Source organism: Bacillus rossius, chromosome 15, assembly GCF_032445375.1.
Source record: "Bacillus rossius redtenbacheri isolate Brsri chromosome 15, Brsri_v3, whole genome shotgun sequence".
Classification (NCBI taxonomy): Eukaryota; Metazoa; Arthropoda; class Insecta; order Phasmatodea; family Bacillidae; genus Bacillus; species Bacillus rossius.
In genome coordinates, this window is record NC_086342.1 from 36897641 (window position 1) to 36916663 (window position 19023).

Genomic DNA, 19023 nt, shown 5'->3' on the forward strand with positions numbered 1-19023 from the left:
TGCGACTTCCGTCCCAGTCACTAAATTACCCCTGCCAAATAACCGTATACCGAGAGTTAAGATGTTACTTCAAGATTCGTTGAATACAAATTTAGCTTTTTGTGTAAGTACTCCTTGCGTCATAATATTGTTGAATACATTGCCTCTAATACCGCCGAGGCCATCCAACAACTGCAAGTCATCATTCGTCAGTTTCGGCTGTGAAGCATCTCGTCTCGGTCCCGCAAGATAGCGTACTTTCCAAGTGTAGAACCTAATTACGACGCGCGCCCCCTGCCGCGCTATTCGGACCATGCATGACGCAGATGCGTTAAAGCATTGTTCGAGACTGCCCCGGTAATGGGCCCGGAGTTAACGAGTCCGCCATCTAATTGCGTCCGCAGATGTGGCGCGTGCAGCGAAGATCTCGCCTTTGTGCATCCAAGATCCCGGATCTCGGTCCAGTGTCCGCACTCGCCTCAAGTGTTGTCCATACTTGCACGCAGTCCGCAAAAGTATTTGTCCGCTCGCCATTCACAATGAATAACACGAATGCTAAAATAAGTTCATTTTGATACACTTTATCTGGTTTAATTGACATTGCAGATGACGTTACTATTAAAAAAAAGGGGGGTTGTCTGTGAAGTCGGTTTACGGACGATAATTTTTCGCGATAACGTCATAAAAAAACATTGATGAAAAATTGCGTACTTTTTAATTTTCAAATATTATTTAAAGTTTTTGCTAATTTAATTTAAATAATTTGTTTAAATATAATCACGAACAATTATTTATAGAAATAAACTGAAATCAAATCAATATCGATACATTGTTAATTTTAAATGACGAAATTGGACAAATAAATCAAAAATTTTAAATTGCTGCTTTTAAAAAGCCCGCCTTAACCTGTCTGATATTATAGAAGATTTTCTCGCACGGTGTGGTTGGTCGGTTCTTGCACGCTCGGCTCAAGCGGAACGTGACAATGAGTAATGCTTTTTCGTGCGTGCAGCCGGCGTTCATCGATTTATAAGACGTTATCACGTCAAAAATAATTCCCTTTCGGAAAAGCGTACAGGCGTTGGTAGATTTCGTAGAACCTAATTCAGGAACATTTTAAGAACTTCATGTACATAACTTATTACATTCTCCAATTTTACAAAATGACCGACCAAACATTTTCTATTTTTTCATGCAGCGAAAATAATTATGAATGATTTAACTCAATGCAGCCAGCATTGAATAGCTTAAAACTAATTAATTACAAATTATGCCAACTAAAGTAATTATTAAATTTTTTGGACTTACCAAAATTATTTTTCATCTCTTGCACTAATGATGTGGTCTTATACAAATTTGCTTTGCACCAAGGTTTAAGATAACAAGATAGTTTAAAATCAATTCGAACGAATTTAAAACTAAGAAAGATTTGATTTTTTAAATTTTAACCCGTATTTGTACGGTAATAATTCGTTTCATCAATAATGGTTTTAGCTAAAGTTTTAGATAAAATTAAGTATTCATGCAAAAAATTATAACGGATTTGATTGTATACTTTCAAACGTTATTTCCACCGCTTACAGCAATGGTTGGTTAAATAAAAATTTATTATAAGAAAGGTTTTAGACAATATTTACAAAGTTAAACAAAAATAAGAATGGATTCGATGGCGTACATGATACTGAAGTTAAATTTATTTTCTTATTCCAAACCCTGGTTTTTCTTACCCCTTGCAATAATTTTTTGTATTATAAAAAATTCTTTTAGACAAAAGTTTTAGATAAAAGTTAAAAGATCTACAAACCATTTGAACGGATTTGATGGTATGCTTACTAACGGAGAAATTAATTTACTTTCGTTTTTTAACACATTTTTTGTCCACCCTTTGCTGTGGTTGGTTGTATAAGAAATTTTCAAACAAATTTTTTAGGTAGGGTTTGCAAACAATTTGAGCGGATTTGATGGTGTGCCTACTGACGGAGTTATGAATATTTTTTGTCTTTCAAATCCTGTTTACTCTACCCCTTGTAGAAATGGTAGGTCTTATAAAAATTATTTAAAACGAAAGTTGTTGGTTTTGCAATAAATTGGGAAGAATTTGATAGTGTACATTGTACGGAAATTTTGTATTTATTTTAAACTAGCGACCCGCCCCGGCTTCGTACGGGTGCAATGCAGATACTAAATATACTACAGAATGTCTTTATATACAACGTTCACAGCTTTTTTTGTCATTAGATAATACAAACATGAGGCTTTAGAGGTTAATCTTGAAAGAGGGACATATAATTGGCCATGTGGAAAACACTCAACGCTCAAATCTAAGCCTGCAATGTGATTTTACCAGCAAACGCGTGTCATTGAAAAGTTTAGGTGGATTCAGGTTTCTTAATAAAATAACAGGACAACCTACTTTCAACACCATTTTATTTTATTAGGAGGGAGTCCAGACGGGTTCAAAAAATTAAGAAATTCTTTAAGAAAATGAACAGCTTCTTCCAAATCGAGAACAGTATCGACCGAGCAGTATTTGCGTCGGCGCAATGCAATGTAATGAGTGCATGTGTAATATCTTCGAAAATATTAATTTAAATTACATGCTGTAAGGGCCATATGGATCTATATTAAATGCACAATGTATTTAAGGTACTTAATTGGATAAGGATTAATGCTGTATTGCTTAAAATCGCTTCGTAAATAAGCCATTATTTCTCGCAAAAAGTAAAGGATAAAAAATGGTTATTGTGGGTTATCCCTAAGAGATAGACATATACCATCGCTGACTTTTTTGTAGACCTTTTTAAGGTGTACAATACTGTAGCACATTATTTTGATCTATCTCATAGGGTTCAGCCAGCGTTTGCAATGTAAGCGCAAATAAATGTGTTTATTTACATCACATTAGAAACCTCTAAAATTATCAGTGTTTCTCTACTATATTCTGCATGTATTATACATATAAATCTTTCTCTTGAATCACTCTATCTATTAAAAAAATACGCATCAAAATCCGTTGCGTAGTTTTAAAGATCTAAGCATACATAGGGAAAGACACAGCGGGAAGCGACTTAGTTTTAATTTTGTAGTGATAGTGATTTAACCCCATTTTTTTTAACCCATCTTGTTAAAAATTGTTTCAGATATAAGTTTTGGATAAAAATTATAAGATTTACAAACAATTTTGAACGAATTTGATGATGTGATTACTAAGGTAGTTATGAATTTATTTTTGTATTTTAACCCCTCTTGATCCACCTTTTGCAGCAATGGTTAGTTGAATCAAAAATTTGCTTCAGACTAAAGTATTAGACAGTATTTATAAGGTTTACAAACAATTTTAAACAATTGTAATTACTAAGGGAGTTATTTCAACATTAGGGGATTGGGGGGCTCGATGATAAAATGGCGGCATACAAGATGGCGACTGAGTTTAAATGTCAAGGTCATATTTTCAAGTTCTAAGGTCAAGGTCAAAGTTAAAGGTTAGTAAAAGGTCAAGGTCATCCAAGATGGCCGCCGTGATGTCAGAATTCATAATGTCGCCTCAACGAAAAGTGCAATGGTGACATATTTCCAGATTCCAGATGGCCGCTGTGATGTCATGGAAGATGTAGGTTACAAGACAGCAAAATCCACCACCTACACCTCACTCCGACTAGCGCTCGGACCGGCCAAACTATACTACTTTTATATATATTGTATATACACTTACACACACACACACACACATATATATATATATATATACACACGTACACACACACTATATGGCTTTGGGATCTATGGACAATGAAATGAAAAAAGATTTAAAAATTTTCAAATTCGTACCAGGGTAACAGCTATAATAACTTAAAAATGGATTATTTCAGTAGCTCTGAAAATAAACAAACAAAAAATTTATATTCCTACAAAAAATGTACGATGTTAAAGTACACGTCTAGTACAATAACACAGTTCACAGTTACAACAATTATTATTTGGTGATATTTTCTTTTGAAGTGATGACTGCTTTTAGCCACCTTGGTGTTGATTCTGCAAGTTATCGTGTGATGTTTGGGCATATTTTCCTCCATTCTTTAGCGAAACACTCTTCAAGATATTCTTTACTTAAAATCCGCTTTTCTCATGCATGTTTCACTATAGCCCGTAATAATTAAATGCCAGCCGTTGACGATTCGGTGGTATTATTCGGATCATTATCTTGCTGAAATAAATAAAAAGGCGCTTTCGATGCTCAGCTTCTGTAGGCTAGGTCTCAGGTTCTGCTTCAATACATTCAGATACACCATCTTTACTCATCCATTGGTGCAGCTATAAAGTGTTAGTTAACTGTCCAGCTGTCAACATACATTCCCTTACCATCACGCTTCCACCACCATACATGACTGTAGACTGCAGGTTCTTGTACTGGGGATCTTCGTTCTTCTCTGATCGAGTGAATGTACTTTGCGTTTTTCTGTAAATAAAAACCTGACTCCAACCTATGGTTGCATGCTGATGGACTGTTTTATAAAAGGAAGCTTTGTTTTTCTTTGCCCAATGAGGGCTTCTTCCGTCTTATGCTTCCCACTGATACAACTGTGTGTAACACCCGTCATGTGTCGATGCTGATGTTCTTCTGCATCAGATCGAAGCGCAGGACCAGAAACATGAGGATTTTGCTGCACCGATCGCACAATCCTTCTCTGTTCTCGTCTTGTCAGCTTCCTTGGTCGTAGCGCTTTTTGGTTTATTGATCACAGACGAACTAGTTTCATATATCTGGATAACAGCTACTGTTGCTCGTGGAATTCCTGTAGTTTCAGCAATTGTTTTGTAATGACTTGCCGTTTCTGATTCACTTGAACAATGCGTTCCATTTTAATAACGTTTAATTCAGTTGTCTTGCTCGTTTCAGAAATTGTTTTGTAATGACTTACCGTTTCTGATTCAGTTGAACAATGCGTGTCATTTTAACAAAATTTTATTCAGTTGTCTTGCTCGTTATACCCTGCAGGTGGTTGATTACTCGCAGATACTCGAGTTAATACTGAATCAGTGCATTCGATATGTTTCTGCCTCGATTCTACACATGATTCAATGCAGTCAACGAAGGGGACGAATACTATTTATTGTGTTAACTGTTTCCGACAATCTTTACAAAGACTTGTATTCATTTCTATTCCACGACAATTAACAAAATATTATTTTTCACATATGTTCACAGTGAAATACATTTTGACTGACGATGTGCATGAAAAATAGAGTGAAGGTGATTATGTAATATTTTTATTAATTCCCGTCTCAACCAAGCTCGTGGACAAATCTTTTGCCTTTATCTATGGCATTTAGCCGCCAGTGAATACAGATACAGGGCCAGAAACCTGGATATCCCTCTCCCGCACGACGCCGCTGAGAGGCGGGTGGTCTATCCGCGCGGCGCACTGGCTCCCGCATCAAGAATTATCTCAATATCTGCGATTAGTGGGGCAGGATGCGCCGGGTTCTTGAAAATATGCATTTTAAATGCTAAAAATCGGGGGTAAAATTTAAAAGTTATAACAATTTAATAACATTATAATAAGAAGAACTTCTGCCATTTTGAAAACTGTCCGTCATATTAAAAATCAGTAATTATTATCCAGTTTTAATGGGAAGAATTTAAAAATATATAAAAAATATTTTAATAGATTTTATTAATTTTATGGGTGACTTTTGACCTTGACCTTTAACCTTGGCTATGACCTTTAACTTTGACCTAAGACACCATCTTTAATTTAATTTAACAATCTTGGTACCAATCCCAGAATTTTGCAATTTTCGTTATGGCTGCCATCTTTAAAATCCGATTTTAATAGAAAAAATATAAAAGTCAAAAATCATAAAAAATTTTAATAATAAATTTTCAATAAAAAATTATGAAAATGTTCTTGGTCGAACCCGGCGAGGACAAAATAAAAATGCTGACAGATCCTTCCTTCATGGAAGCCACCAGCAGACTGATATCCCGCCACTATTGCCAAGGTAGATATTATGTCAGCCAGTATGATGTCCTGTTGGCCATATTGTTTGCATCTGCTGGAGGACACCATCTTGGATCCGACATTTTGTTTTTGTCTGTTGGAGTGGGCTGCGGCCATTTTAGTTAAATTTTTGCATGCTAGAGTGCAATATTCATTTATTACTGTGGTGGCCGCCATCTTGATGAAAATCTTTAATTTTTAAGTTAGAAATTTGGGGAAAATTTCAAAAATCACAAAAAAAAAAATCAATCACCTCAGTTTGATACTTGATCAATGCAAAACACACAAAAAAAACCTCAGGTTTGAAAAATAAAACAAAATTACAATCATTTCTCGATGTCTGCAGTCTTCTTATAAGGCAAAGCCTTTTTTTATTTTTATTTATTTATTTATTTTCATATCCTTTGACCCCATTACTGGGGTATGATACATGTCAAGTACATATAGAAAATAAATATATACATATAAAGTTTCACAAAAAACAATATATACAATTTCACAAAAAACAAAAGCACAAAATATACAATTTCACAAAAAACAAAAACACAAAATATACAATTTCACAAAAAAAAACAAACACAAAATATACAATTTCACATAAAACAAAAACACAAAATATACAATTTCACAAAAAACAAAAACACAAAATATACAATTTCACAAAAAAAACAAACACAAAATATACAATTTCACAAAAAACAAAAGCACAAAATATACAATTTCACAAAAACAAACAAACACAATATATACAATTTCACAAAAAACAAAATATACAATTTCACAAAAAACAAAAACACAAAATATACAATTTCACAAAAAACAAACAAACACAAAATATACAATTTCACAAAAAACAAAAGCACAAAATATACAATTTCACAAAAAACAAAAACACAAAATATACAATTTCACAAAAAACAAAAGCACAAAATATACAATTTCACAAAAAACAAACACGAAATATACAATTGACATGCAATTTCATTGGAGTTATACATAACAGTCGGTGGCCAGCCACATCCACATTTTAAAAAAGGAAGCAATTTTGAAGCACAATCAGCGATAAGGAAGGACAATGAGAAACACAATTAGTGCAAAGGAAGCACAATCAGAAAAATATTTTTATCAGGTGGAATTGAAACAAAAAAAATATTACATTGTTAAATAATATGCCTGAGATAGTCGAGAAACACTATCATGCAAAACAAAAATATTTACCACCACACAACATGTGGCGACATCTGTTGTTGAAAAGCAGAAATACTTGACCAGGTGTCTTTCAAAATTGTAAATTAAATATCCCTGATGATGACATAGTAAAAAATATATGTAATTAAATAAATGTTCCAGTTTAAAAAAATATTCACTTTGCATCTGTCATTAGTCGCAGAAGGTAACATGGAGCCAGGATCGTTGCATGTAGCTGTATCAAAATGTGTGGAGGAAGGATCTGTCATCTTTTTTTTTTTGTCATCACCAGGTTTGAACCTAGGATGATATCATATTTTATTATAAAAAATTTATTATTTTAATTTTTTATGGTTTCAAATTTTTTTCATTAAAATTGGAATATAACTACAGATTTTCAAGATTGCAACATTTGGGGGATTGGAGTGCTTGGTTCCAAGGTGGTTGAATTCAAGATGGCACAGTGTTGGTCATATTCAAGAGAACCAACGAAGTGATAAATATCATTGATGCACTGTATATTCTAACTCAATTTTCTTTGCTTATAAATTATAAGTGAATCTGAATAAAACTAAATTGAAGTAACTGTGTTTGCTGGTTTCAACATAAAAATAATAGGTACTAGTAGTTGTAGCTGTTAGTTAAGTATTAAATGTGTGAACATATTATTTTCAATATTTTTTTACTTCAACTATTTTCCATTCATTTGAAAATAAACTATGTACTCCAATGTCTTATGTTGTGTCTGATCACAGCTGGACAAAACTTGCATGCACATTGGACTTCATCCTTTTAAATTTACGTTGCGTGGCATTCAATTTTTGTTGCATGATAAAAAAATCTCTTGAAACATGGCTAAAAAGTATTACTTTTTTGAGATAAAAGTAATTTTCACTTGGAAAAATTTTTATGACATAAATAGGGTGGAATCCTAATTTTAATGATAGTATTTTTTTTGTTCTCAGCATTATTTTTGTTGTGTTAAATATAGTAGAAATAGCCAGTGATGCATGATGTATGAAAAACAATGATTTTAAATGGTGGTGCTGTTTTGTGACGAGTGGCATGTCACCTATTCAGCAGAGTTCTATCTATTTAACCTTGTTATTGATTGTTAACTGAGTGTGAATCTGGCCAGCAGGTGGACGGGTGGAAGATCTGGTGTGAACCATGTCCCACCACAGTGATGACAACATGCTCATAGCAACGAGCGACTCCTTTTGGGAACCAGGCAACTACAAACGGACGACAAAGAGGATAGAAGATGGCTACAAGCTGTGCAGCGATCTCATGGCGCTCATACAAGAGCGCGCGGACATTGAAAAGGCATATGCCAAGAGTCTCAAAGGCTGGGCGAAAAAGTGGAATGATATTATTGAAAAAGGTAGTAATTAAATCTAAAGATTTTAATTTTATATATTTTTTAGTGTTTTTTTTTGTTACATTTCATTAATTTAATTGTTGATATAGAACAGTTTTAAATATATTTATGATATTTTATGTCACTGTTGATGTCACATTGCTAAAAAAGTGTTCGGACACTGAATTAGCTTTATTTAAATATAATAAAATGTAAATTAAAATTCAATTTGATATAAAATATTGAAAGATTAGGATCCCAGATACCATAAAGTTTCAAATTTGTATTAGAGTACATAATAAAGGGGTAAATTTTTTTATGGCTGGATAAAATGCTTTCTTAGGAAGTAAGTATCTTTTCTATTTAAATTAATGATTTTGTGATTGTTTACATTTTTTTTTTAGTTTGTACTTCTTTGCAATATAGATTTGACAATAGCAAAGTATTGTGGCAAAACCTATTACTCATCCTCAATTAATGGGGGTTTGTTGAAAACTGATTCTGAAGTCTACTTTTATCTATTTGTCACTGTTCAGTGTGCTATTTTTTTGTTTATATTTTGTTAATGCTTTATTTAAGTCCTAACGGAAGCAATTGTGTCAGTAACTTCTTTCACAGTGTTATTTGCATCTATACTGGTTTTTATTTTTGTTTAGGTTCTTATGAATCAAATTTGAAATACAAAAAACACATTTTAGTAACATCTTATTTTTTTTTATAATTAACACTTACTTTGGTTGTTAAATATAATAATAATTGCTAAGAGTAAGGCAGGGCCTAATGTTAATATATAGCTAGATCGTGATAGATTTTGAATGATTTTATACCAGGTGAAGGAGATTGGCTTCTTGTTGTAGCCGTGTCCTTGGCGAATAATTCACCGACGTTTCGGTCACCATCATCAGGGAGCAGAGTAGGTAACTGCTCCCTGATGATGGCAACTGCAATGTCGACAGAAACGTCGGTGAATAATTTGCCAAGGACGCAGCTACATTCCAGAAGCCAAGCTACTTCAGACAATGGCCGTGAAGCCTGCGAACTTTATACCAGGTGGTTTTTCAGTCGGGCGGAACTGTGCACAGCTGGCTGTAATGTTGCAGTGATGATGTTGGTGCTAGTGTTACCCACTGTTCGTCAGGTCCTGAGTACGGAACAACGGAGGCGGGCTGGAAAGGCGTCCTAGTGGAGGCGGACAGGATGTGTGACCTGCACCTCCGCGTCAAAGACAACCTCAGCAACGACGTCATACAGCAAGTGAAGACGTGGCAGAAAGATACGTACCACAAGGTAGGGTTCCACCGAGGCCCGCTTTCGCCCCCCAGGAACATATTCCAAGGTGCAGCATTTCTGAGATAATTAGGTACTTAAGTATTAATGCCACCACAGCTACCTTTAAATATTGTGGATGGTTGGTTCGGTTAGTACAGCTACATTAAAAAAAAACTATAAAATATTTATTATGGTTGCTGAGGAATTACCAATTTAAGATGTGGCTATCCTGACCCAACTAAAAGTTCACATGATTTCACAGTATTTTTAATGTTCCTATACTAACCCAACAAACTGTTCACAATATTTAAAGGTAGCTGCGGTGACGTTAATACGTAAGTACCAAAAATTATTTGTAAATTTCTTTGTAGAATTTTTTTTTTTACTATCTTGACTTCAAACATTAGAGTATTGCTACCCAAAATAAATATAATGTATATTCAGGTAAATTTAAATGTTGGCAGAAATATAAATTCTTAAGCAATGTAAATTTAAATTTTAGTTTTCATAAGAACATGTAACGACAATCCCTAAAGGCTCCGAAATGATATTTTTTTCAAACCCCGAACCTTACGACTCCCTTGAAGGTAATTGAGCCCTGTATTCATGGACTGGTGTAAAATTAATGCCAGTTGTAATAACTCCCTAAAAAAAAAAAGAACATTTATTTTCCTCTAGAAGTTCCAGCACTGCTAGGCTCTAGCTAGTTATAAAAGCCTAGGGATATGTTATTTATGTCACTTATTGTCAGAAATTTGGATAAATGTCTCAAAATTTAAATTATTGCAAAAAAAATAAAAACCAGTGTGTTGTTTGTAGCTTTGTTCTTTTCCACAACATATGATGTGGCAGATTTTGACAAATCACAATCGTAATGTGCTAAGACGATAGTTTCTTGCATATGCAGAAAACTCTTTAAAAATATTCCACTGAATTTTGCAGGTAGTTGAGTGTTATGTTCTGTTAATTAGTTTTGATTGTCTGAAAACTGTTAAGGTAAGTGCACCGGTACTCGTCACTGCTCCAATGGTCGTCACTAGCAACTTCAAATGTAAATAATAGAGAAGTAGCTCAATATATCGCCAACTTAAATATTGACAAAAATTTGGTCGACGTTCTAGCTGAAATTACCACAATAGTTTTCGGAACAAATACTATTTTCAATCAAAAAAAGTCCGTGCATCAAAAGTTCGTAGAGCAGTGAAGATAAATAGGGGAATTCCTATACTAAAACACTAAGGACGTTAGTGCACATTTTTACTTCTAATTCTGTAATTTTTCATGTTTATTCGTGATGTTTTGTGCTGAATGTGTTAGTTAAATGTTCTTGAAGAGGTGAAAGTGTTTATTTAAAAAAATTCGTTTTCTTTGTATGATTTAGTTAGGGTGACGAAAACTGGATCAATAAAAACCTTGTATTGCTAGTGTTCGTCATACCTGACGAGCACTGGTACATTTAATATTTTATTTAAAGTTGTGCTAAGTTACACCCTAAAGTTCTTAAATAATATTGGTTCTTTGTTGTTAATAGACAAAGTACGTTATTATGATCAGATCCAGTAGTCGTCACCTATGACGACTTCCGATGCATGTGTATGACGACTTCTGGGTCGGAAATTACTTTACTTTATTGATTGCAAAAATTGTGTAGGCATTGTTGTTTACATTAATTTAGGGGTCATTCGATATATATTTTGACATTAATAAGTAAACTAAACATTGTAATGTGTCTCGTTCTTTAATTACAGGGCAAAATGCCAAAACGGAAAATACCGTTGTATGAAGAGTCAGCCATGGAAGCTGCTCTTAAAGATGTAGCGAATGGTATGAGTATAAAATGAGCAGCGGAAAAAAATAGTGTGCCAAGGAACACATTGTCCGATAAATACAAAGGCAAATCGCCCTTGGGTAGGAAGATGGGCGGGCCCTGATTCATTTTTATATTTTACTTGTGATACCGCATAACATGCTATGTTATGTTGCAGCAACGAATTGAGTCGTATTGCGTACGCGTACAGTATGACGTCGCGTAAATAATAATAAATGGAATATAAACAATTAACAATATTTGATAATTAAACAGTTTTTGTTAACCAAGAAACAATTAAATCTCATTAGAGCGGCTTTATTATATCTCTTTTAAGATAAGAACAAAAAAAACGTGAAAATACGCGATAGTGAAAAACAAAAACATACATATTTCTAATTTGTAAAAAAATACTTTGTTACGTTGTTTCTGTTCCAATCTCAAACTTTGTCTACACACATAATACCTTTAATAAACAGTAAAAAAACTTAGACGAGGAATTTCCAAATTATACTTTATTAATAAACAAACATCGTTCTTTGTATCGTAAATTCATTGAATATGCGCGCGCATGCGTAAAATATACGAGAAATGCGAGTAACAAAATGCAGCCGTGTGTAACGTTTCGTTACTCGTTACTAGACGGCACACCCGTTACTCAGTAACGAATACATTCGGTTTGCTACAGCTCTATGTGCTGTCCCTCTTTGTTCCGTGAGTGCTGTAAGTAAATTCAAAATTTAATGAGGATTATTCATTATAATACTGAACGATCTTTATGAAATGCCATTTTGATGTTTAAAATATAGTACCAAATAAAATTTGAAGCCCAAATAGTACAATACTATCATTCTGGATCCATGAATTAAAACTAATGCAGCCGAAATCGCACATGACGACTACTGGCACAAACATGTGACGAACACTGGCAAACACGAAAATTTGCATGACGACTACTGGCTCGAAATCACACTTTTTTCAAAATTATAAATCTACAAAAATAATTTGTGTTTATCGAAGAGTGTTGGATAGCATTGTAGAGTAAAGTTTGAGGTTAAAAACAAACATGTAGGGGCAGTAATACACCTACAAGGTTATGTACACAATTTTTTTTTTATAAAACTCTTCTTAGCATGACGACTACTGGTACATCTACCTTAATGGTCTTATGAAATAAAAGATGAATTTTGGAATCTATTCTTCTCCCAACAAAAATACAGTCCCACACCGACATTTATGTAGTAATTAAATATTAAAATTACTTACAAGAATATTCATGTCAAAAAAAAATACCAGACTAGGTCAGCATGACCTTGAACTTTCATAATCGGCTGATGTAAAGCATTAATTAAAAGTGTCACGTCATAAGAACACACTGCAAAGCTGGGAAGAGCTCGGGCCTGCAGTGGCACAAGATCCAGAAGCTCTGTTGGGGATTTGTTCTAAAACTAATGTCCTTCCCAGTTTTGTCCAGAAGCCACCATTTCATCCAGTTAAAAGTTTCAAATCAGGATAGTGCCACCAAGACCCGTTCCCCCTTCCCTTTGGATCCGTCTGATGGTGCTCTTTGTAATCTTGCGTATTTCTAGCACATAAACATTACGGCCGTGGATGTAGAGCTGTTTGCAGACATAGTGGTTAAATTTTTACCACACTTAGTTTTTTCGAGCTCCTCAGCTGAAAACCCCTGCATATGGCTGATCTCAGTGGTGTGGTGTGGTGTGTGTGTATGCCTACTTGCCACCCTCCAGTTGTTGTGGGTTCGGATCCCATCTATTGGGTGTTTGTTTGTGTCATGTGTGGATGGTCGTTAGGTAAGGTAGGTTTAATTGGTACAGATTCAGCTTACTTAAATTTTTAAATTGAAGATTTAATCCACTGGGCTATAGTTTGGTATCTGATGTATCATTTTAATGATTTTGTTATGAAATAAAAACAGTTTTTTTTAACAATATCCATTGCTTAGAATGTATTTTTAACTTTTAAACCCTTCCTAATATTAAAATATATAACAACTTATAAAAAAAATTACAAAATTATTTTCTACCATTTCCATTTATTTTTAAAACTATTATGTTTCTTTTGAAAAACATTCATGTATAGATGAGTTATTAATGAATGACTTAATAAAATAGATACACATTTTTGCACCATCATAGTTCTCTGTTTACTGATCAGTCCTTCTGCAGGGTGGGTAACCTTGCCTGTCCAATTTCCCTACACTACAGTTCAAAGAAATAACAGCTTTGTCAGGTGAAAATTTGTTCACATTTAGCCCAGATATTGTATGAATAAATTGGATGGTGTTTCTTCGGAATATTTAATTTTAAATACTTGTTTCACTTAGTTCTGGAGTTCAGGAAAAAATTCATTGACGTGTATTTCCTAAAAAAGAGTTTATAGTTTGTGTTAACAAATTCGCTACTTTGTGTTTCCCTCAGTCAATGATCCAGATAAAAGAACGCAAGGAAATGGAAGATTCATTCAAGAAAGCTCAAAAGCCCTGGTCGAAGCTTCTATCCAAGGTGAACAAAGCAAAAGTTGACTACCACACCGCGTGCAAGACTGAGAGATCCGCTTCCAACCAGGAACGCAACGCGTCTGCGGACAGTTCGCTATCGCCCGACCAGGTATGCTTCCCCACGCTTGTCTGATGTGATGTGGTAGAACTGTGAGCTGTCCAGCTTTTAATGCAATAGTTTAGACACAAGTGATAGAAATTCAGGCAAAGGAGTCTTGATGGCAGAATGTATGGGTGAAGTTTTTCTCTTACTTAAAAAATTTTCCCGGTAATTTTGTTTGTCATCTGAAGGGTCATTATAATCCCTTCTGAATAATGTTCTGTTTAAAACTTGTTTTGGATAATGGCTTCCATGTTGTCTATTCTCATTATTTATTTATTTATTTATTTTATTTGTTCCATGCCCAACCAACAGTCGACAAACTTTTATGGTGTACACGACACATACGTACAAAACACAATGTATTCACTGCAAGTATGTTTGTTTTTATATATTTTATTTACATTCCGTTGAGCCTTGTTTTTAGTTGATACCATAATGTTATGGAACACATAATTTACATATTTACAGTTTGCATATCCAAAACATGCTACAATCTAAAAGGATTCATTGATTAACTGAAATATACATTTACAAGAAAATTATACATACAGAGCTTTGAAAGATAACATTTTTCAGAATTTTTTACATTCAATTTGTAAGATAACAAATTTATGGACTTTTCGAATACACACGTCTGCAATAAATTTTACCGTGTGTAACATTTACAAGATTTGTGTTGTATGGACTAAAACATATATTAACATATATACACACATACATACTTATATCTAAATATATAAAATTGGATGTTGGTATGTATGACGTCGATAAACTCCAACACCATTTGACCGATCGCCGTGAAAATTGGCACATCAGAGTGTTTTTTTTTCTTTCATGGTGAAGGTTTTTATGCTATCCATTTTTTTGTAACTCGCAGCTAGATGGCGCTGCAGTGTATCAACTTCTAAACGGTTAAACAGATCGCCATGGGTAAACAGAAAATCATAGGTCATAGACATACAAACAGTAATTGAGTGTCATTTCTCTATGTCCACCACGCTGTCATATAGCGCTATCCATTTTGCTTTAACTCGCGGACAATACATCACCCTGTGTCCAGCCCGGGCAACGCCAGGTACTGCAGCTAGTACTTTATAAAACTTTATAAAACTGAGAAGGACTTAGGATATTGGTGTTGCCAAAGTGAGCACCACCTTCCAGTCAGCACCAACAGCAGGCAGGCACCACCTGAAGGGAAGCACCACAACAGGTAGGCATGAACGCAATTGGCCAACATGCATTAGCCATACATATCTGATAAATGTTAGGAATAATGAGAAAAAAAATTGTTGATATTTACTAGGGCATATTTTGTCTGTACTAAATCATAATTTTCAATAGGCAGCCCGCAGGCAAAAGCCTGCTTACTAAATCAAAACTAAATATAAGTTAATGATTAACAGAAAAGGTGACCCTTATCCACTACAATGTGTATTCAAAAACACGAAATGGACAACTACAACAAATATTGAACATCAAGACTAGAGCAAAATGTTTTAGCAGTAGCTTTATCATTTTTTAACAGCATTGCCTACGTGGATACCAAGCGAGTGTTTTGATAAGGTTTTAAGAGTTCATTTATTCCACATTCGATTAAGATTTTAAAAGTTCAATTATTCCACATTCGATCCAGCTACATTCCACATTAACATTTTGAAATTAAAACTACATTGTGCATTGCATAAAGGAGTACATTGCTGCACAAGAATGTGAACAATCAAATTATTTGGAAATCTTTCATAAGTAGTGTGACAATCCAGACCGCATCGGCTATCTATAGCCTGCATTGCACATACATAAACACTGGAAAGAAAAAAATTCATCGGAAGTTACAGGTATGTAGTCTGGTGTAAAGTTCTGTCTATGACTGTTAACTGACATGAAACAGTTACTGGTGATTCTGAATTGATTACTTTGAACTATCATTCTTTTCATGACAAAACAACTTACAGGTCTTTTGCAAGATAGCTCCACACAAAAAACATTCACTAACTTCTGCTGATCGCTATTCATAGTCCTTCACTCAGTAATGTCCCTAGCTACTTTTGTTGTCTAGGTATGATGAAATGCGGGAAGCTATGTCTCTGTGGACCATTGGGCCACCGGGCCTGTGCTACATGTCTGGGGCCTACAAATTCTAGTTTAAAGTCCGAATAACTACAAAAAACAGGTTAAAACTTAATGTGGCATGACCCCGGCTCCCGGAGATGAAATTCTCCGCCCTTACAATCTCGTATATGTTGTTTATGAGCTGCCGTCCCCTCATGTCCTTTTGGCACCGTACAACGAGGCTACTTGACCATCCGTCGCCACGCAGGGAACAAGCGGTCACGTGACCTCAACAACCAATCACAGAACAGCACAGTACAAAAACACAGCAGTATAAAATTTTCCTAACCCTTGCAATGAGGTGTTTCCTACAAAAAATTAAATATGAAAATTTGCAAAGTCTTTTATATTTGGCGGAAGCAATAATGTGACACTTTTCCAGTCTCCCGTGAGAGAGAACATCTGCCACTTTTCCCCATCATAAGAATTACATACAGAATGCACCAGAAAGTCTCGGCACAAACAAAAAGAAGTTAAAAATGTAGGTGTTGCTGAGGCATGCAACTGTCTCTCGTTCTTTCTTTCACCAACACAATTCACAATATCCCAGGAACATGATTATAGCTTTCAAATAAATACAAGTGTAAAATACCGGCATAAAAAACATATTTAAAATGAATAAAATACTGAAAAAACAATAACCTGCAAACGAAGTAAGAACCAATAAAAACACAGTTAAACTGCTTTTCTGAAAAGGAAAAAAAAATTAATTAGTTAAATATCACAATTACTTATAAGAATACTAAGAATGATAAGATGAAATTATAAAAACTCGGTCACTTTGGCCTTAAACCTTATAATCAGTTGATGTACTATCCTACTGGTAAATATAATAGCATAAAAAATACTCTGAAAATCTATGGAGGGCAGGGGTGTATAACGCTACAGCAAAGTCCTTTTCTTTGCCAAGAAAATTTGTGGGTTTTGTATGGAAGCATTCTGATGAAAAAGATTGCTTGTTCTTAAACCCTAACTTGACACATTACCAATACTGAGGCAGGCTTTATGGAAGTATTTTTTTGTTACATTGCAGGTTCCAAGTCAGTAATGTATACATACGGTTGACAGTGTCCTGCTTAGAAAATATTTGGGGCTTTATTTTATAATTTTTTTACACACTTTAATTAATGTAGTGATCAGTTCTCCACTTTTGAAGGCAGTATCCAATGTTGTATTATACTTTTTTAAAAAATTCATCCATATTTTCTTCCTTGGTGTAAGGTCATAACTTGACTTTGATAATTGCTTAGTAGCCGCAGACAATATTTTTTTTTTAAATCGGTGTGTAAAAATTACGTTTTAGTTTTACTCTCTTTGTAACAGGCTAAGGTTTATTGATTTTTGAAACTAGGTGTCTTTTTGTTACAGAAAGCAGCCTTGGTAAGTTCAGCTCATTTATATAAAGTAATGTGTGTTTTAACATTTTGAACGTGTGTTTCTTACTAACAGCTTCTCATAAAGTATGTCATAGAAGTATACTAGAGAAATGTTGATTTGTGATTGAGTGCAGGAATGGGTGGAGGAAATATATGGAGCTACCTATGTACTTGGTTGAATAGCAGTAATTGTGTGTTAATAATAAAAAAAACTAAGCATGACCGTCTGTTTGTTACTAACAGCATGTTGTTAAGTCGTGTAATCCACTGACAGTTGTTAACTTAAATTGTAGTTTGTTGTTATAAATTTGTTTCTGAAAGGAAATTTAGAGATGTTAATGTGTATTTGTTGCTGTTAGTATAATTTATATTATATAATTGTTATTAGAAGTGAACTACTACTTAATTGTAATTGTAATCTTCTATCCAGGCATGTTTGGTTTTAAATTACTTTTCATCAGAAATTTTTCTCTGTACTGTTTTTATACATGTTTACTTTTCTCTCTCTCTCTCTTTTTTTTTCCACTAGAGAAGGTCGGGGTATTATGTGGTTAAACATTATGCATTAACACTGGTATGTAGTTGTTTTTTTTTAAATTTAAACAGTTACTTAAGAGTATAATTTTTGATTCAGACTAGTAACAACCCTAGAATATAATTTTTGATTCAGACTAGTAACAACCCTTTTAAAACAAGAGATTCATTTTCCCAAAAATATAAACCTGGAAGTGTTTCCGTAAATGTTATGAGTTTTGTTTGAATATAGTTATCATTTCAGATCTAAAAAAAAGAGGAGAGATTGCTAAACATAATGTTTTATGTGGCATAAAAATAATTTTTTGGTAGTCAAACCTGATTTTTAGTTGTTGCCATATAGTAGCACCCAATCTGATAGCTCTCTTGATATTCCCCTGCTGATTCTCAAGCATTGTCTACACATGTAATAATTTAAGTTTTATTGGTGCAACTATCTCAGGGGCTGGATTTGGATTGTGCGATCGCAGGGTTGTTACAAGTATGGGAAACTTGAAAAACCAGGAAGAGTCATGCAATTTTGAAAGTATCAGGAAAAACCTGGAAATCATAGGAAAATGATCTTGCAAGTGGTAAATGTTAATATGAAATACAGTTTTAGCTAAATAATAACCTTTAGAATTAAAAAAAATCCCTTTTGGCACAGCCTATAGGCATAGGTAAATTTAAAAGTACCTATTTATTCTGGATATTTGTAAAATTTGTATCAACTTTTGAAACATTTTAAGAACTTAATGTACATAAAAAATTTATATTCTCAAATATTTAAAAAAAA

The 19023-nt window shown here is 34.0% G+C and overlaps 1 protein-coding gene across 12 annotated transcripts in view; it reads left to right on the forward strand.

The window, feature by feature from the left end:
• The window catches only part of LOC134539300 (protein kinase C and casein kinase substrate in neurons protein 1), a 244370-nt gene that overhangs the window by 166336 nt on the left and 59011 nt on the right, over positions 1-19023 (forward strand). For 3 of the 12 annotated variants that reach the window (XM_063381211.1, XM_063381208.1, XM_063381212.1), the window contains 4 exons: positions 8308-8553; positions 9668-9816; positions 14047-14235; positions 17707-17718. In XM_063381211.1, coding sequence (XP_063237281.1) covers positions 8340-8553; positions 9668-9816; positions 14047-14235; positions 17707-17718 — 564 coding nt within the window. In that variant the 5' untranslated portion in view covers positions 8308-8339. The remainder of the gene's footprint in view (positions 1-8307; positions 8554-9667; positions 9817-14046; positions 14236-17706; positions 17719-19023) is intronic. The other 9 variants (XM_063381209.1, XM_063381210.1, XM_063381213.1 and 6 more) reach the window with 3 other exon arrangements.